Source organism: Actinia tenebrosa, unplaced genomic scaffold (genome assembly GCF_029948245.1).
Source record: "Actinia tenebrosa isolate PJP-AT-01 unplaced genomic scaffold, QUT_ActTen_1.0 PGA_scaffold5__44_contigs__length_20552954, whole genome shotgun sequence".
Taxonomy (NCBI): domain Eukaryota; kingdom Metazoa; phylum Cnidaria; class Anthozoa; order Actiniaria; family Actiniidae; genus Actinia; species Actinia tenebrosa.
This window is the reverse complement of record NW_028292582.1, coordinates 6934127-6955508: the sequence shown is the minus strand read 5'-3', so window position 1 is coordinate 6955508 and position 21382 is coordinate 6934127. Positions and strand designations below refer to the sequence as shown.

The 21382-nt window shown below is 36.7% G+C and overlaps 1 protein-coding gene and 1 pseudogene across 1 annotated transcript in view; both read right to left on the bottom strand.

Moving 5' to 3' along the window:
* LOC148906428 (uncharacterized) overlaps positions 1 to 9310 on the bottom strand; it is a 32586-nt gene extending 23276 nt beyond the window's left edge. Inside the window, exons 1-6 of the mRNA XM_089038198.1 lie at positions 9228 to 9310; positions 8518 to 8622; positions 6728 to 6886; positions 3891 to 4039; positions 3012 to 3201; positions 337 to 449 (exon numbers count right to left, since the gene is read on the bottom strand). Of these exons, the coding sequence (XP_088894324.1) occupies positions 337 to 449; positions 3012 to 3201; positions 3891 to 4039; positions 6728 to 6886; positions 8518 to 8620 (714 nt within the window). The 5' untranslated portion in view covers positions 8621 to 8622; positions 9228 to 9310. The remainder of the gene's footprint in view (positions 1 to 336; positions 450 to 3011; positions 3202 to 3890; positions 4040 to 6727; positions 6887 to 8517; positions 8623 to 9227) is intronic.
* Positions 9311 to 16322: 7012 nt separating this feature from the next.
* On the bottom strand, positions 16323 to 20958 carry LOC116296691 (uncharacterized; annotated as a pseudogene).
* Between the last annotated feature and the right edge of the window lie 424 nt (positions 20959 to 21382).

Genomic DNA, 21382 nt, shown 5'->3' with positions numbered 1-21382 from the left:
GAAATTTCTGCAACATCGCTAATTGGCTGTAAGGAGCAATGACGTCATGATGGGGGGGGGGGGGGGGGGGGGGGGTCATTCTAACAATAGATGTGACCTATCCAAAGAGGTATGACGATGCTATAACGAGTGCGACGTCATTTCATAGGGGTTACGTCATTCTTAGGGTTGATCCACGATCCACCCTGATCCACCCAGCGTAGAACATACATTCTGTATACTACTCAAAATCCAAGATCGGGAATAGAGTGGATTCAAACTCCATGGAACATGAACAGATCCTGAAGCAGAACTCTAGATCTCATTTCATATCTACTAATTTAGTAAAGAACTTACATTAGCGGCATTAGAACCAGGACGACCATTACCACCATCTTGTCCTTTGTGTCCGTTACCTCCTTTAGATTTGATATCAAGTTCGCCATGTATAGTGTCACTGAATACTTCGACTGAAGAAAAAAAATGTCAGGAACGGGGACGGGGACAGGGACAGGGACAGGGACAGGGACAGGGACAAGGGACAGGGAAGGACAGGGGACAGGGACAGGGACAGGGACAGGGACAGGTGACAGGGACAGGGACAGGGACAGGGACAGGGACAGGGACAGGGACAGGGACAAGGGACAGGGACAGGGACAGGGACAGGGACAAGGGACAGGGACAGGGACAGGGACAGGGACAGGGACAGGGACAGGACAGGGACAGTGACGATGGACAGGGACAGGGACAGGGCAGGGAACAGGGTGAAACAGGGACAGGGACAGGGACACGGGACAGGTATGGACAAGGGACAGGACAGGGATAGGGACAGGGACAGGGGACAGGAGGGGACCAGGGACAGGGACAGGGGTACAGGGACAGGGACAGGGACGGACAGGGTACAGGGACAGGGACAGGACAGGGACAGGGACAAGGGACATGTGTGACAGGGACAGGGACAGGGACAGGGACAGGGACAGGGACAGGGACAGGGACAGGGACAGGGACAGGGACAGGGACAGGGACAGGGACAGGGACAGGGACAGGGACAGGGAAAGACTAAGACAGGGACGGACAGAGACAGGGACGGACAGAGACGGGGACGAGGACAAGGACGGGGACAAGGACAAGGACAGGGACCGGGCAAGGACAAGGAAGGGGACAATAACTAGGACAAGGACGGTGAAAGGGACAGAGACAGGGACAGACAGAGATGTTAAAATATAGAAGTAGGAAAATGCGACCCACCACCCCGCGGCTTTTGCAAAATTACTAATTAAAAATAACATTAAGCTTCATTATTACGCTTTATTATTATTTTTAAATCAGAAAAAAATATACAGTCTATGTCATTAACGTTGTCCACCGAAAAAAGACATTTACACATTTACACATTTAGACTAAAGTGAGCCTGAACTTTAAATGTAAAATTCAACTCGTGAATCGAAAATCCAGAGTGCCCCGACCATTTAGTGAGGATTTAAGATAAAGAATTGTACTTAGGCGTTTGTTTTATGCCAGAACGTTCGAGGAAACACGTCATATTTCTTTTAGTCTAAATGTGTAAATGTGTAAATGTGTAAATGTGTAAATGTGTAAATGTGTAAATGTGTAAATGTGTAAATGTGTAAATGTGTAATGTGTAATGTGTAAATGTGTAATGTGTAAATGTGTAAATGTGTAAATGTGTTAATGTGTAAATGTGTAAATGTGTAAATGTGTAAATGTGTAAATGTGTAAATGTGTAAATGTGTAAATGTGTAAATGTGTAATGTGTAAATGTGTAAATGTGTAAATGTGTAAATGTGTAAATGTGTAAATGTGTAAATGTGTAAATGTGTAAATGTGTAAATGTGTAAATGTGTAAATGTGTAAATGTGTAAATGTGTAAATGTGTAAATGTGTAAATGTGTAAATGTGTAAATGTGTAATGTGTAATGTGTCATGTGTCCCTGTGTCAATGTGTAAATGTGTACTGTGTGTGTCCCTTGTGTAACGTGTTGTGTATGTGGTATCTGTGTAAATGTGTATGTAATGTTGTAACATGTGTCCCTGTGTCCTGTGTTCCATGTGTAATGTGTAATGTGTACATGTGTCCCTGTGTATGTGTACTGTGTCCTGTGTACTTGTAATGGACATGTGTACTGTGTGTAATGTCTTTTTTTCTTTTTCGGTGGACAACGTTAATGATATTGACTGTATACACTTATTTCAATAAAGTTAGTCGCCTGAAAAGCTACAAAGCTGAGACCAACAGGGATTATGGGTAGTTCTATTTTACATGTTTCAACTATCGATGGATTTTAGATCCTTTACCAGTTACAGTCTCACCTCTCCTGAGCATCCTCAAGCTGCAGATTGTATCAAAAGCTTTACTTGTTTGATATTAAAAGTTTCCCATGATCCTCAGTGATCTCAGCTTTCTAGGTTTTTTGGTGACTAACTTTATTGAAATAAGTGTATATAATATTCAGAGATGTGATTCACTTGCTTGGTCTGGTTCACTCTAGCGTCGCAATCCCAACCATAAGCAACACAAGTAGACTCAGTTGTGTACTACCAAGAGAATATGTAATATATACAGTATGAGTGGCCGTGTTGTATCAGATATACAACCACGAGGCGTTGCCGGATTGTATATCTGATACAACACGGGCACGAATACTGTATATGACTTATCAAACGTCTAGGTTAGTTCCTTTGTGTTTCACTAAAATTTTCAGATTTACAACACTCTTCACGGTCGTGATTTCTGTTGTGTTTTCCTCATGAATTATTAATGAGTTTGATAAGAACTACGTACTACTCATTAACAGTGCGTGTTTCCCTTATGCACCTAGGTGATATATGTGATACTGAGTCTGGGTATATTGTGAACCAGGCTTTACTGGTAATTTTCACATATTGCTTGCTAATAACTGATTTTCTTTTTTTGCTAATTTACATATACGCGTACTTATATTAGTATGGCTTTGGTTGTTAAATTTGATTTAAGTATTTTACCAACTGAATTATTGCATTTCACCACTTACCCCGAGGTCCGTCTTTGCCGTCTTTTCCATTTTCTCCGTTGGTTCCATCTCCGTTACTCTGAACTCCTACTGGAGTAGCAAAATCCTGTGTCCATTCTGGTGTCGCAAAAACGATTTGACTTCCTTTAGCAGCGACAATCTGCCTCGCGTATATTTTAACAGTTTGAAGAGCATAAAAAGTAACGACGCCCTGTAAGTAAAAAAAGTAGATAAATAAGATAGAAATTTTGATTATTTTGTTAAAAAAAAAAAAAAAAAAGAAAAAAAAGAGAATAGACCGTGGAGTGATATTTTAGAATTAGTATAAACAAGCTTGAGTATTTAATGACTTTGCTATTCATGAAATATTATATATTCACTTGATTGTACCGAACAACCGCTTTTTCTTCGAAATTTCATGAATTTTAAAGCGATATTTCGAAAAACGAAGTATACCACGATTTGTTTTGGCTATAGGTTTAACTCATACCTGAATATGAGCGTAATCAATGTTTTGGTTGTTGCCGGCAAATTTCGATGTTGTTTGATTTTTGCTGACATCTTCTCTTAAACCTTCATTATTCATTATCATTTTATTATAGTCTATTTCACTCAATAAGCACTCCGTTTTTGAAGTTATATGATCGATATCCTTTGGGAGTCTTTATTTTAAACGTAAATCAACAAAGTAAATCTTTTGGAAGTGCTACTTTCAGCATTGTGTGCTTGCCGTTGTCGTAGTCGCCATCCTGCACTTTAAAAATGATATCGATCAATAAAAAAAAGGTAGCAAAAAAAAAAAAAAAAAAGTTGCTATCGGAATAAAAAAAAATTCCTGCACCTTAAGGTATCTATTGACTCGCAGAGCATTCGGGTTCCGGGTCAAATTGTTAAATATACCTCAATGTGGAAGGTGTCTGCCAGAATATCCAGTTGCAGAAGTGAATTCATGCTTTTTCGCTCTGCAGTATTGAACTTTATGTCCTTCAATGACAGCCGCTCTTTCAAGTAATCTGCCTTGATTATTCGACCAGTAGCTTGATAGTGGTCTTAAATAATTGAAATCATAAGAAAAAGAAACTGCGTTAGAAAAAAATGGATGAATAAATTATTAAAATCATCATCATCATCATCATCATCATCATTATTATTATTATCATTATTATTATCCCTTTACTGCACAGCAAAATAAGAATATTACAACCCTTTTGCTGGTATACATTAACCTTCAGCTCGAGATTCTACCCGGCTCCTGAGAGCTGAAGCACTCTTCTTAAGATGTGTGGCGTGCCTAAAAGTACAGATTTCCGTAGTTCTAACAAGCTTATACTATCAAGTTCTAGTCTCTGAACATGATTCTCAAATTGTTTTGATATTGTTCCGAGCGACCCAGTGACTATCGGAACTACCATGGTCTTCATCCTCCACAATCTTTCTTTTTCTATTCTGAGCTCTTCGTACTTGTCAGTCTTTTTCATTTCCTTTTGATCAATAGGTGCCAATGGATTGTTCTTGCTACTTTGTCATGTCTGTCCTTGCACTCTCTCCTTGCCAGTACTTTGCAGCTAGTACTTTTCATGACATCAATACTCTCCATTTTCGACTTTGCATACGCCATTTTAAAAGATTGTTGATGTCGTTTTCGCTCTTCTGTAGATTTCTTGCTTGCCACTATAAACGTCTGTGTTGTTATAGATTCTACGTACGATGCTGTTATTGACGTAGACGCAGCAAATTGCTGTGGGGCTTCATATCGTAGGTCAGGTAGCCCCAATCCCCCTTGTGCCACTGTCAGGGTGACGAGCTTGCGCAGCTCGTAGGGAGGGGCTCCGTTTGACCGAACAAAGTTGGAAGGAGTATGTCATCGATCGCCTCATGTAATGGATCGACATATTCTCCGAACGACTTAATCGTGCGCATGAAATAAGTAAACTTGCACTTGTAGCCATTTTTGAATGCAGTATCGACTGCATGGGGTTGAATCTTATATTAGCTATTTCAGAGAGCGTTTAAATTTCTCCCTTCCATCCAAAGTCCTTCTCACGACAATATTGATCTTTGTATTTTTGAGAACCAATGACGGCTCCCAGGTGCTGCTGTCCTTCGACTGTAATATTAACCTCATCTCTAAACACTCTCTTTGCCTCGTCTGCCAGTTCCTTCGACTTTACAATCAGCCAGCTCTTTGATCCATTCACTAGATATCCATACTTTTTTCCTTCCTGGCTCAAGTCATTGTACCATGCCAATTGTACAAAGGCTCAATTCTTCCACCCCCGTCAGCCAGCCAGCCATACTTGTTTAAGACCTGTGGCGAACTTGTGCTTAAGCTCTGGATCATAATAGATGTATTGACCGAGTACCAGGGCATGGCTAAAGGGTAACCCTGCGTAGTACCCTCTAACAACAACAACAACAACAAATAATAATAATAATAATAATAATAATAATAATAATCATTATTATTATTATTATCATTATTATTATTATTATTATCATTATTATTATTATTATTATTATTATTATTATTATAATGCGCTTATTACAATCGCAAAATTGAAAGTCAATAATCTGTCATCTTATTGTAGAATAAAATAATAATAATCTTTATTTCACATTACTAGACCTAAAATCAATGATATCAATAATCTTTAAATAAAATTCTAAATATAGTATATCTCAATCATGATTCATCAAAAAAATCAAAATAATGATTTAAAAAATAAGAAAAAATAAGAAAAAACAAGAAAAATATATAAGCAAAAAATAGCAATATATATAAAATCACTATAATCACCAAACAAATAGGCCGTCATTTTATAACGAATTCGACATGAACATTTTTGAAGAAGAAAAGAAAAGAAAAAAAGATAAGTAAAAAAGGATAACTTTGGAAAATCGAGGAAGGATACGGGGACGATGCTAACTTGTGGGTATGCCTCGCAGACAACAGACACAGGGAAATACGACACTCAATGTTTGATATGAAGAATTTTTTCATGTATGTTGTTAGATGAGAATGTCAGATATTTAAGGTGGCTGACTACTTTGGTAAATAATAAAAAGGAAATTGAAAATTAAAACGGCTTTTTTAACCTGAAATTTAATGCTGATTTTTTAAAAATGCAAAGAAAAAGGGGGTGTCCCGAGCTTGTTTTTGAGATAATCATTCAGGAATGACATGCGTTTGTACAATTTTGGAAGAAAAACAGCGAAAAACAAGCTCTGTACAAAAGAAGAAAAAAAAAATTCATAAAACCGAAACTGAGGGGAAAACATGAGTAATTTTTTCCGAACACGTAACTTACACTATATTTATAAAATGCTGATAAAAGTTGTTTTAATAAACTATTGTAGACAATGGAAAAAGTTTTTTTGCTCAAAACAAACAGAACGATTTTTTTACGTTGTTCGATCTCTAATAAACATAATTGTCTTAAGCTTTGAAAAATAATGGGATATTACCTGTTATTCTCGAAAATAACAAAAACAAAACAAAAACAAACAAACAAAAAAAAAAAAAAAAAAAAGAGTCCCGTGTAAAATTGGAGGGTTTTGCTCTTTCTTGAAGTTCAAAACGCGCATGGTTCTTCAATAAAATCGTGTAGATTATTCAGCGGTTTTTGAGCGCGCGCACATCGAGGGCTCATATCGAATGTTAAAAAGTAGTCAGCCACCTTAAGAAAAAATAAATTGTTCTCACTAATATTTGGCTAAAGCACACATCATTTTTTTACCTTTCTTGATTTTAACTATTGATGGTGTATGGAACCACACTGTAGTCGGGATATTTGGAATGGGAGAACTCTTCTGACTTTGCCACTTGCCAACCATGCACGATCCCTTTCTGTAGGGGTCAAAGAGCGGAGTCGGAGCACCACTAGTAAGGTGATTCCCTTGAAATAGAAAGAGAGATGTCATTTCCCCCGAACTTTGTATAGTCGTTCATGATTGCCCCATGGATCTTTCAAAAATGCAATAAAAAGTGGGGTAACCATTCTGGCTTTCTTGTTAAATGACCGCTAAATTTGACAAATTACAGCATGCCTCCGTCAAAAATGATATGGATCTAACTGAAAGTGAAATAATAATAAACCATTTCGTGCAAAATATACTTGTCTTAAAGCAAATAAATAAATGTTATCTAAAGGTTAATTATGGCAATTTTGATATTAGATTTGGGGGTGTTAAAGCATAGAATTCATGCAGTTAGTGAAATAATCAATAGTGCTCCCAGCATTTCTAAATTTAAGTATGAAGTGAAAAAGTATAGATTCATAGAGATAGTTTCCTGATATTACTGATTTCTTTGCATATATCAATATCAGTTTAATCCTATCGTATCTTTCATTTAATACATGTATCTAAGGCTTTTCACTTCATATAGTCATTCTATTTTCCTATAAATGTTACTGTTTATTTTCTTGTTTTTCATCTATATTAATTGTATAATTTTCTCCCTTAGTTCACTTTTCTGCATATTGCACTATGATCACTTCTTTGAAACTCACTTGAATATTTCATGTAATATTTTCTTGTTTATATCATAGTTAATAGAGGGGAATGGTTATGAAACCTATTGTTATAGGTCTTTGTTTACTTTTTTCAAGCGTGACCGTGCACAATCCTTTGTTTTACCATTGTTTTACCATTGTTGGCAATAGCTGAGTGAACAGACCAAATATTTCTTTTGGCTGCTAGTTCAAAATACTTAAAGATTTATAAGAGATATTTCAATATTCCTTACAACAATCACATAGATAAAGTTTATGTTTACTTATTTTGCAATTTCGGATGAGCATAAATCAAACATTGTGCACGGTCAAGATCGGTTCAACATCGAAAGCGAACAAAGCCCTATAGCAATACGTTTCCTAACCAATCCCTCTATTAACTATGTTTATATTCATCTTTCATATAATTAACAAATTGACATCAGATTTTTATGTCTGTCCTCTTATTGACAATAAATTGCGTCATCACATTGCTAAAGTAGTGTGGATCCGCATACTACTTCGACAATGTGATGGCGAAATTTATTGTCAATAAGAGCACAGACAGATAAATCCGATGTCAGTTTTTTTTTTTTTTTTTTTTTTTACAATAACAAAAACTATAAAAACTTCTTAAAACAACTAACGGAAAGAGCGCGCGCTCGTTTATTGATGATAAAAAATAAGCAATCAGCGCGCGAGAAATTTCTAAGTTATTGTAAAATCTTATTTTTATTTATTTATAAGAGATTATAAACGTTTTTATGAGATTTTGCTTATCAAAACATTGGAATGACGTCACTAAATTCATGCGTAGAAAGGATGCGCGCGAACAATGCCCATGAACGTCCTATAGACCTGTCCCGTTGACATTCATATAAAATCAACATAAAATCCATATCCATTGTTCATAAATCACGGATCGGGGCTGGTTATTAAATCCGATCAAACACACGGGCAAAGGCATTCTTAAAATAAAGGCCTCGCCCTATTGTTTCATCCTTTACATAATAAAGATTAAGTCTAACAATAACCTTTGTCGATGTTTGCGTCTTCTGTCTTGTTTTCGTGGCCTCGGACCGATAGAAATATCATTGAACATATCAACGCCGCGCTGATTTTGTGAAAGGACGCCATATCTGGGGAAAAAAGAAGAATGAAAATGAACAAATGGATAACAAAGTTCGAACAAATTAGCTAAATATGTGTTTTACAAAGGAGGGATAGGGCGTCTTTAGGCCAATAAGTGACAAGTGTCGTCTCCATTTGTGAAGTCAAATTTTGATTTTCAAAATGGTGCTGAGTTTGATGATGGAAAAACATAATGCTCTTTTTTTGGAATACCTGTGTCCAGCCGTTGAATGACCTTGATCCTCGAAATTACTTAAATTTCAAAATAAGATTAAAAAAACTCAAAAAAGGACCTAAATTATATTTCAAGGAAATAAAAATACAACGTTTTTTTAACACTTAGAGAACATACATAGCCATCTTTATCATTTATGAAAAAATATATAACGCATTCAAAGGCATTCAAAGGCATTCAAAATGGAGCAAAGATATGACTTGACTTCTAATCTGACTCATACAAGAGAATCAGGATATGAGATTTGATCGGAGACTATGACGTAACTAAAGGGATTTGAGTTATTTTGTGTCAAGGTTTTATACCGAACGCTGGATACTTTTGGAAGTGAAAATGGAGAATGAAGAAATGCTTATATTGATGTTATTTAGCAGTTACCTTGATCTATAAGACCCGCTCTCGTAGTTGACTTGAATGCAAAGGCTTAAGGACAGACTGATTGATCAATAGCTCAGTTTAATATAACGTTTAATGTAATAAGAAATCGCCCCATCAAATCCACTCAATAAGGAGACAGGTGGTTGAGGCAGGTACCAAGTATCTGAGGTCAGTAGCTTGATAATTAATGATCGTGTTTAAAATTCAAATTCTTATGTCAATCGTATCAGGGCTCAAAGCAAAAACAAAACAATCAAAAAATACAACTACAAACAGATTTGCGCAATTTGTTTCTGAGGGTAATGTTGCTGAAAGTTCTTTTTAAGAAGTCTTTAGGCTTCTGATAAAGTTGTTTGATTATGTATTTTAAGAAACAGGCAAGAATGCAAGGACCGGCCAAATCAAGAATTTCACCTGAGATAATAACACTCTCATACTCATTAATAATTCATGAGGAGACCAGCCAATCAATGGGCTATTTTTGTGCCACATGATCTTACTGGAAACCTGGTAAAGTCATGTGAAAGGACGAAACTCAGTCTCTAGTAACTGGAACAAAATTAATTCAGTCTTAGGACTGTATTAATTTTGTTCCAGTTACTCTAAGTCGAATAAGGGATTGCAAGGGATTTCAAGTGGGCGGAATTAGTTCCAGCAATTAGGAACTAATTGCTTGGACTTGAAATATTACTTAAAAAAATAAACTTTCAAAAAACACTTCTTGTCTAGCAATGCAGTATTCAACATACAACAAAAATAACTGATTTGATCAGTTTCTTACTTTCGTGAAATTTTCAAAACCTAAACGTTTTAAATATTAAATTTAGTGAGTGCATTATATGGAGGTAAATTCGATATTTAAATAAAGATTTAAATATAAAAAGTATTACTGAGACTTCTCCTCTTCCGTAAAGTAACTGTAAATTTAAAACAAATTTTAAATGTAGGCTTCACTTGGCATTTAAGAGATCTTGTCAACCTGAAAAATTTGCAAATGACCTTGATAATAATAACAATTATAATCCTGGTTGACCTCTCTTGCTTATTTGTAATCTCATGCATCCAATTTTTTCAACATATATTTTTTGTTGCTCATCTTTCGCAGAACGTAGCTTGAAAATATCCCTATACCTTTCGTCTCCGCACTTCTATTGCTGTCACAGCCGAATATTGAGCAATTATCTCAAGCCATTACGTTCCCAAGGAAGTAACGAAGAACTGAGTTGAATATAGAGTATTTACATCATGAAATACGAAAGAAATCTACAACATTATTTAATCTTAAGACGCGATGCTATAGTTTCATCTGTGTTTTGATTTGACTGTGTGCAAGGTCAATGTCACCTGGCATTCCATAAAGTCGAACGGCTTTTCCTAACCATTCCCCTCTATTAACTTTGGTCTATATCGCTACCTAAAAGCATTTTGAGCCGTTTTTTCTTGTATTTTCCGAATATTTTTTCTCAATGAAAGATTTTATTTCTTCTGTAGAAACACTGGGAAATTTCTGTTTGTTTTGCTTCGAGCTCCATTTGTACTAAAAAAATTCCATCAAAATGCATGCTCCCGCTTTGCTGTTTGTGGTTCGTGCGACATATCACGCAACCAGCTTTTTCCACGTTCTGATCACGTGCACTGGTTTATTTTCACCATTATATTCACTAGCGTTGGTCTTCTTGTGGTTTTACGGACTTACTTACTTACGGACTTACACAAATCGATGAAATAGGGGCTTGTTGCCTTTACGAGGCAGTAGCCACAAAAATCACGTATTCGCTATGAAGTGAATCGATTTAAAAAATATTGTGTAAAGGCTATTGGCACTTTAATGTTTAATGCAATATATTCATTAAGCACTGAGAACGGAGGCATTTAGCCATATAAAAACCAGGGCTTTATAGGGTTATTGCCGACGTTCGAGACTTTATTATCTTAGTTCAAATTCGATAATAAGGTTTTTGCAAGAAGGATGGTTAATTTTCATGGATTTACTTTTCAAGTAGAACAGTCAACGAACGTCACGCTTGAACACTTACTTGTGCGATTATTCGAAGATTCGTATCTTACGATTCTTAAAGCCCCGTTTACGCTAGCGATTTTTACGGCGATTTTTGCTGCGATTTTTTTGCGATTTTGTCCATAATAAATTATGGTAAAGAATTTACTTGTAAAGTTTTTTTCAGGATACCAAGATTTTCCTAGACGAATGTCTCTTTTGAAGGATGAGTCAAAAGATTCCATATTTCCAAAAATTGCCACAAAAATTGCAGCGAAAATAGATTTTAATCTTGCTATTCGATCATTAAATAATCAATATACATTTTAAAAAGTTGCTTTATAACCTCGTTGCCAAAGTAAGCAATAATAATATATTAAAGGGTTTTTTTTTTTTTTTTTCTTTTTTTTTTCTTTTGAAAACTCGGTCAGGCAACCAGTTATTTTCATTCCCGACATATTGTCTGAAAAATGTTGCGGGCATACAGCCTTAAAAAAACTCATTAATAATTCGCGAAGGAAACACAATAGAAGTCATGACCATGATGGTGATTTTATATCTGATATAGATTCGTCTTCATTTGCATAAACTTTAACTTGGATTTTCTCTATCAAACTTGGTTCATTTCGTAAAGACTTCAGTACACTATGAGAACATACATCATCAGGTTTTTAAGCCGTTCAATAAACGAGCAGATCGTATTTTATCAGGTGTAAAACCACTCGGCTACGCCTCATGTTTTAAATCCTGATAAAACACTTCTGCTAGTTTATTACACAGTATTTAAAGTTTGCACGCCAGAATGTATTCGGAGGATAAGCGTCCCAAGTCCTAATATAATAAGACAAACAGCTATTTTGAAAAATGTTGGTATTGCATTGTTGTTATTATTATTATTATTATTATTATTATTATTATTATTATTATTATTATTATTATTATTATTATTTAGTCGGAAAATGGAGGAATGCATGATATTACAAAAGTGTTCTGTACGCAGGAGGAAGACAACTATTTACAGGTAAGATCTAGATAGAAGAATATGCTAGAGAAAAATCACCCACTGTTAACACCGTTCTCATAATTTTACGTAAATTCCATATTAAAATGAGGCCTTTAAAGATTATGAGTATTACTCAGACTTCCCCTCTTCCTTAAAGTAACGGTAAATTTAAATGTAGGCTTCACTTGGCATTTAAGAGATTTTATCAACTTTAAAAACTTGCAAATAACCTTTACACAATATTTACAGAATTGAATTCTCTACTGACAGAATGAATAGCTGATTGTGAAAATTATATTATATTTCATCATTTTAGTGTCTTGATGAAGGTTCATTTTTCTAATATGTTAATGAGTATGACCTAACTAAAGAGATTTGAGTTATTTTGAGTCAAGGTTTTATACCGAACGCTTGACACTTTTGGAAGTGAAAATGGAGAATAAAGAAATGCTTATATTGATGTTATTTAGTATTTACCTTGATCTATAAGACCCGCTCTCGTAGTTGACTTGAATGCAAATGCTTAAAAACAAACTTAACGATCAATAGTTCAGTTAAATGTGTAATGTAATAATAAACCGCCCCATCAAATCCACTCAATAAAGAGACGGGTGGTTGGGGCTGGTACCAAATATCTGAGGTCAGTAGCTTGATAATTAATGATGTTAATCAAAATTCGAAATTCACTATCTTATGTCAATCATATAACAGCACAAAACAAAAGGAAAACAATAAATAAATAAAAGAAGAAACAAATTTGCGCAATTTTTCTTAGCTTAAAGTTAACACCGTTCTCATAAAGGTTACGTAACTTCAGAAGAAACAGTATTGCGCAATTTTTCTTAGCTTTTGGTATTGCAATGCCAGTTAACAATGCCATGACAACAACCTTGCCTTAAAACCACAGAAAAGCAAATATATGCTTGTGTCCACTCGATAACTTGCGCGTGCTCATCAGCTCGACGACTACCAAGCCTACCTGTATGTGCTGGAAAAGACTACTTCAACCCGTCTTCTTGGTACTGAGATTCATCAACATTTGAAGTGGAACAATGATATCAACTCAAAGATGTCTAGTTGCTATGGGACTTTAGCTGTTCTTCGAAAACTGAAAAACTTTGCTCCATTTCACACAAGGAAACAGCTAATCGAATCTCTTATTTTGTCTAAAATAGAATATAATGACTCAGTAACCTATACCATGCCTGATTATCGTGTTAAGCGAATGCAGCGTTTGCAGTTTGCTGCTGCGAGTTTTGTAAACAAACGTTGTGTCTTGCAGATATCTGACATTCTTAAACTAGGCTGGCTAGTTTCATTTGAGTGAGCTAGTATTTAAGGCAATACATTCTAGTCATTGGCCTTCTCATCTTATGTTAAAACAACACATATATACCAGCACGTTCTCTCCGCGCATCTAGTGAGCTTAAGCTTACTGTGCCGTTGATATCACAGGGAACCCGGCTATATTTTTTTGCTTCTTTTAGAAAAGAAACTTTGCTCTTTGTGGGTTTCCTGTGTTTTGATCGGTTTCCTATTACATAAGCTGCAATCAGATCTGCTCTGTGATCAGATTGGCGCTGTAAACTGATAGCCGATTAAATTCAAATCAATAACCATTGGTGTTTTGTTTCTTATGGGTTGCCTGTGGTGTGTAACGCACTTTCTAGTAAGCAGTCAAAAGAAGAGAAGGGATGCAACAAAGCAAGTGTCCGATTTTAAAACCCCTGTTCAAATTATTCATGAAGGTAATTTATTAATAAAAAACCCATGTAATGTTTGCTCAATGAACAAACTTTGGGTCCGGATGTTTTATTTTGTTGAACTCGTAAAAGTAACGATCTTAGAAAGTGATATTTAAAAGCTATGTTTTAGTTATATGTTCACCTCCAGTTGCTCGGACCGCTTAGCTTATGAAACAGGATGTATCTGGTGTACGTCCAATTTGAAACAAAAGCATTTGACAGCTTGTTGACAGAGAGATCTAAATTTCCATATATTGTGATGAGTAATCGTAGGGAAAACTTGCTTTAGTTATCCTGCCGAATTCATTCTAAGGCAAAACATTTTCTTTATCTGAAGTCTACTCGTGCATCTTCAAGATTTGAGATACTGGACCTGTTCCTTCTTTACACACTGAAAAAATTTTCAAAAGCCTTAAATCATAAAAAAACATTTTCTTATTAGAACTGATAAAAAAATAATTGTTTTAGTTTAAAAAAACGTTTAAATTTGAAATAGCCGTTACTCACTAAAACACAAAATTCAAATTCCCTTATTTACAGGATTTTACAATTTGAACATTTTCGAACAACATGACGCAACCGAAACATGAAAATCATCATGACTTCCTGCTGGTTGTACTAAAGTAGCTGGTCCGAGCAACTGGAGGTAATAATCATACGATAAAAGTTGCTTTGTTGCAGCCCTTCTCTTCTTTTGAGTGTTTACTAGAAAGTGCGTTACCAACGGTTATTGATTTGAATTTAATCGGCTATCAGTTTACAGCGCCAATCTGATCACAGAGCAGATCTGATTACAGCTTATGTAATAAGAAACCTATCAAAACACAGGAAACCCACAAAGAGCAAAGTTACTTTTCTAAAAGAAGCAAAAAAATATAGCCGGGTTTCCTGTGTCCTCACCAGTAGGCCATGTCTTTCTTGATATGACCATTGTTTGATATTTGGATAGGTTGCCAGACAGGAAGTTGTCTTTGTACCATTCTGAAGTTCATGTCTGGAGTAACACTGATGGTCGTCAGCATATGCAGACAGCTGACTTTCCCTGTCCATATAGAATAGGTCATTTGATATATATTCCAAAGTAATAAATATTATTCATATTGCTTTTTCATTATTTTTCTGAAATATAGGGGAATAAATATTCAAGCTTTTGCAAAACATTTGAGTGTTGGCTGTTGCTAAATTGTTATAAGAAAATGTTTTCTATGCATTTCCGAGTAGTTTTGCTTTAAAATTAAGTTGAATTCCTGTGTTGTGTACACGGACGTACGTACGTACGGACAGAAGTGACGTAGTAGTCAAGCCATCAAAAATCAACTTGATGGTTTACCATTTTCTCAAGTATGGTGCTCCGCGCGGGAGATCCGCTATAGCCTAGATTACTTGTTGTTGTTTGTAGGTTGTCAGTTTGTTTTATAAAAGACAATGACTCTAATTTATAATCGTATCTCTGAACAGAGATGGAGTTTATCATAACTCCATTTAAACTAGCCTGTATAAATATTGACTTAAGAGTGATTGTCAGAGAAAACCGGGCAGGGGCAAAAGATCGGGGTAGGCCGATTTGCACCAAATGTTCAGCAATAAAAGACTATCCGATTAGATGACGAACCATGGTAGTTAAAGTTTCGTTGAGCTTTTTTTCCCCGAGATAGACCACCCCCCTCGGTTTTCGATCGTGATCGGCCTTTGGGATGCCAAAATCGATCTAAGGCCAAACTTCAACCTCTCAAAAGTCAATACTTCTTTATCTCTGCAAGTTTTAATATTTTGTTTGTGAAATGTATCATATGATCGAGAAGTCTTGAGGTTTTGAGTCAAATACGATGAGTTTTTAAATTTTGTCCCGGACTTGAACTTTGCATACAAAGCCTGTTCAATTCACGATCTAAAAATTCGTCAACTTTCAAACATATTTTCTCAAAAGTGCGGCAGTTATTTTTTAAATGAATAACATTTTTCCAAAGCTCTACGTCAGAGCTTTCAGAAATCGTAAAGTTAAAATTGGGATCTAAAAATAAACGAACGCGAGCAGCTTTCAAAGTTGGCAAAAATCGCCTTCTGAATTTGCGTAATTGCGTTGTGTTTGCTTCCGGTTGACACAAGGCTGCGTTACTGACTCCCGTCTTCGACAATACAAAGCTTAAAATTTGTTTTCCAAAACAATTTCAACTAGAATAACCTTATTTTATCCAAATTAAAGTTATTTAACGAAGAAATCCCAAGTAATACGACTCCGTGAGTATTAAAAGACTGTTTATATAAAGCTAATTTACATAAATTTTAAGGCAAGAGTACTTTATTTGCATTTTATAAGACATATTTAAAAAAAAAAAGTTTTCTCTCTGGGAACGCATGACTAAGACTTAATTACTACAATAAAAGAAGCAAAAAGGCACAAATTATTGCACAAGCATTATGTTCGATTCGTTTCCTCGACGTCGTTTTAATTAATGAATTGTCATGGTTTTCCATGTAAATTGTAACGCAATACACTGAAATGATTAGTGCCGTCATGTAGACGTGTCCGATCGCTGTATCCACACATATCAACCAATTTCTAGATCTGAGATTGAAAGGTTGTTAAATTAAGTTGAACTGAAATCCCGATACCGCGAACAGTTATATCTAGAAACTATCTACCATTATATAACTACTCCTCCAACTAGGTGTTCTTGCACGAGCATACAAGTAAGAACTGTTCAATTGGTTCTACGTATGTCCTTTTTCTTTTCTTTGGCCACTCAACTTGAATTTCCAGGCTTTCACAAATGGTTTGCAGATCAACTATCTGGAGGCTATTCAGTTTCCCTTCATAGGACAACTGACACAAATTTCTTTTTCCAGTTGTAACAGGATGACTGGGGACATTCATGTCTTGAAAAACAGCATTTCTAAGGCTTTCTAATGACTCCTCGGCTTCTAGAGCTTCTATGTCCTCATCTGATAGCTCGATTTCCTCATCGCTCGGATTCATTTGCTGTTGTTTCCGCTTGGCTGACAGACGCGAGAAAAAACTCTTTATTTGCTGTGCTGTCCTCCATTCCTGTGGCTTGAAAAGAGGCTTTCCATTTCTGTCTTTTACTTCTTTCATTTCCCTTGAAACTTGAGAGGGATCTACTTTCAGGCCCGTTGCCACACCTGAATCAAACTGTTCGATTAGAAACATTTTGGCTTTCTTTCCTAATTGTTTCCACGTCCTCGTGCTCTTTAATGCCCATCCAATAGCCGTTTCATTTTCTTCGATCTTTGAGTGCTCTTGTTCTTGGTTGGATCGTGGGACACTCTCTGCTGTTGTCCCTACAAATTTTACACCAGTCACTTTCTCAGCCCATGTTTTCCTTACTGAGCCATACATGGATTCCTTCTCAGTTGTTCTCACGTGCTTTCCAGTGTCCATATGTGCTTCTGCTTCATCTCTAGTCTTGAAAGTCAAAATGCAATCAGTCTCACTGCATGAGTAGATGTCGTGCTTGATCACAGGGTTTTCGGCATGCCGTGCAGCTACTAAACCAAGTTCTCTCGTGCGGGAGCTAAATGGCTGGACAATTTCTAAGCCAGTTTCCTGTTGGGCCTGAATTTGAAGCTCCTTGTACTTGATCAGACGTCCTGGTCCGATGTTAAAACTTCGCCAGGCTCGTATCCCATAAGAAAAAATGTTCAAAAGACTTATTCCTGGTATCTTGTTATCTTTACCATTATCTCTCAAAGGATTTACTTTGGCTACAGCAACTCGACATCCTTTGAGGCTACCATGCGACTCGAGAGCTTCTTTCATATTCTCGGCTGAAGTAACATCATGCTTTTCGTTTACCCACCTTCTGATATGAGCTTTCATTGGGGCAACTTTGCGGTCGCAGATGTCCTTTCCTGCTTGAGGATCTGAAAAGTCGTATCTCAAAGGCGTAATACCAGTTCTCTTGCCAATGTATGGTAGGCTTAGTAGAAGAGGGCCATTGTGGTAGCATGAAGCATTATCTGAGCGCATGTAGGCTTTCTTGATGGAAGGATAATCTTGTCTGACAGCATGAAACAGGTTTTCGACAATAGATGTTACTGAAAAGGCATCTTGAACACAAACATTAAAGAGATGTACATAGCACTCAACGTGGTATGCTCCGTCCTGTTTGGTGATTACAGCAGCGACGTGCCAACTTCTCCCTTTCTTGCCGAAGAAGTCGCTCATGCGCTCTCGATAACGCTGGGGTAGGAACTTCATAGCCCAGTCCATAACGATTAGGCAAACGTCATCAGTGAGGTTGGATAGGGCTTGTTGCTTTGCTTGGTCTTGATTGATGAGTCGCAGTAAATGTGATTTCCAGGCATTGATAGAACGAATACATTCTGCACTTCAAACCTCTTGATTGCTCGCTGTTCTTCAGTATATGTAATCTCGACAGCCTCGATTTTTTCATTGATATCTTGAAGAACGCTTTTTAGGGATTCACATCTTTCGCATAATACATCATGGTTGTGTTGACAATCACTTGACAAAGCAACAGCGTTTGGGTCGCTGAGGGCATATTTGATGCAATGGTCTTTACAGTGCTCGTTACTGCTAGCATGTGATTTATAGTCAGCCTTTAGATACCTTTTCCCTTCTACCTGTTGTTTTTGAGCTACTTTACCCCATTGCTCACCAGCTCCGTTTTCCACGAGGGAATCTACGACTTTCATCACGTTATCAAAAGCCTCAGTCCCTTCTGCAGTCAGGTTGTCTAGTCCTTGAAGAGACTTTTGCATGGATGCAGAACATACTTGAAGCATTCTCCATAGCGATCGATCACTAGCTGGCTGGAACTGATGGAACACGCAGTAGCTTTTGTACTGAGAAATAATTCGTGATGGTATCATCGTTCTGATGCATGACCGCCGGAATCAAAATATTTTCTCCTGAGTCGAGCTTCATGGTTTTGGTTCCAAAAGCAACATCTTGTAAGAATTCTGGTTGGGATATGTACTCTATAAAATGGTCTACCTTTGCTGGTTCGATTCTTTGGCGAAAGAGAGGTTGAGTAGACACAGGCTGACCTTTCCCTGTCTCGATGCCATGTATACGTGCCTGGTCGATTCTCCACTTTGACAGTCCAGGTATTAATTCTTGAAGTTCAGTTTTTGTAAAATCGTTAGCAAAAAGAGACAGAATTTGTCTTTTGATCTGCCATGACGCTGCTTGGTTGTATGCTTTCACAAGAACATTCACCAACCCTTCGGTTCCATCAAAGTGAAGCCTATTAGCACTACCAGTTGGTTCGATTCCAGGTAAAGTTCCTCGTTTGATTGACTCCCACAATTTGTGTTCTTGGCCAGGGCTGAAAGTTGTCAGCGCAGTTGATATCATCTCCTTTGCTTTTCTTGAATAATATTTTTGTTGGGTAATGGAGATGTCATCCCAAGAAGTATTTAACGTTGATAATACAGGACTAATGCGACCACTGCTCAACTCGTTGATCGCTTCATTCAAGGTGTGTCGTTTCTGCTGTTGTAGCTCCATTTCATCTTCCCATATGCTGACTTCCTGATCAGGTACAGTACTCTGTGATGACTGCGACGATGTTGTTTCAGTCTCATACTGAACTTGCGGAGATGGGGAACTTGGTTCATACTGAACATGCGCAGATGAGGTACTTGGTTCATACTGAACATGCGCAGATGAGGTACTTGGTTCATACTGAACATGCGCAGATGAGATACTACTTGGTTCATACTGAACATGCGCAGATGAGGTACTTGGTTCGCAGAGGTTATCAGACTCCAAGGATGATAAATGAAATGGTGCTTCATGCTCTTCTTCACGAAATACCTGTCAAATGCATAAGGGAACGATTGAACTAAAGTGCACAGGAAAAACAGAGCGAAGTCTAGTGAAAGAAACGGTATAAAAGGGAAAAGCAGTGCATGGAATCACTGGCAAAGAAAACGTAACCAACAGTCAGGTGATCTAGCGATACATTTGTGACAGAAAAGATTAAAGTATGAAATATACAGCCTACCATGCACTTCCCCTTCCGCTATCAATGTCAAAGGTGTCTATGTTAACCTGTACCCAAACTTTCGTGTTAAGTTCAATGTGGCCATCTAATCAAGGGATGGTTTAAATGTTTTTATGAGCTTGAATATGAAAACAAAGTACTCACGACTTTAATTCCTTCCTGAATTTCTTTGCCACACCTTTTATAATGCATATGTCGGCAGGTTTCGCAAATGGCTGCAGAAAAAAAAGTAATGGCAAAGAAAGCAATATTAAGCCTTTGAAACATCATTCGAGACAGATAAAATTGGAGGGAGGGATTGAAAATGAAAACGAATCTTTAAAAAAAGAATGAAAAAAATAGAATAAACTCAAAATTTAGCGTTTGTCAAGAAAAAAAAAACAACAAAAATCAGAATGAAAATTAAAATGAGAATGAGAATTACACTGGACGACAATGAAAATGCAAAAAGGAAAAAAAAAAAAAAAAAGAATTAGAAAAGACGGTAAAAATGAAAATGAGAATGGAATATGGAATCAAAAGCCGTACTCACTCTTGAGCATATCAAAAAGCAGTATTATCGATATGACCAATACTTACCAGAACCAACCGGGACAACAACATTAAAAAGATGATAGATTTCAGCAGACACTGAAGCATTTATTCTTCGATGGACTTGCATCTGTTTTCGCTGACTTTTATGGCATAGGTAGCTGCAAACACGGCTTTTACGACCTTGCCAATCAGTGGTCAGATTTTTTCGATGTTTTGGGCAGATCGTCATTACTTCAGTTTGAGCGGTGCTGAGATCGAACAATCCTGCACGATTTAAGATGAGCTCTCTCTCCGAAAGGCCTGTTTTTCCCCGTCCACGTTTACTTGTTACTTGGAGACTAGCTAGATGTAAAGTCATATCCTGAGTACATGCTGATAAAGGGACAAGGGCAGATCCTAATCCAGTGGTACTACAAGAAGAATCTTGAGATGCGAAAGAGCAGCTCACTTGTGCAGCCATTACTGACTCCAAGTATTGAATATTTCACAATCAAGTCGAAACGAGTTGAAGTTTCTAAGTTACACAAGATTAATAAAATACACTTGTGTAAAGACTGTCAAACATCTCGCCTTATATGGAAAAAACTTGCATTCCATTTACAAACACTTCATATTTTTGCATTAAATTACAATCTTCTGTTTATCAAAAGCTTTTATCGGAAAAAGAGAAAATGTAAAAGAAGGTAAACTTTTTCGAAGTAATAATTATTTCAGAGTATTGCGTTACACTTTACAAGGAAAACCATGACAATTCATTAGAACGACGTTGAGAAAAACGAATCGAACATAGTGTTTGTGCAATAATTTGTGCCTTTTTGCTTCTTTTATTGTAGTATTTAAGTCTTAGTCATGCGTTCCCAGAGAGAAAACTTTTTTTTTAAAAT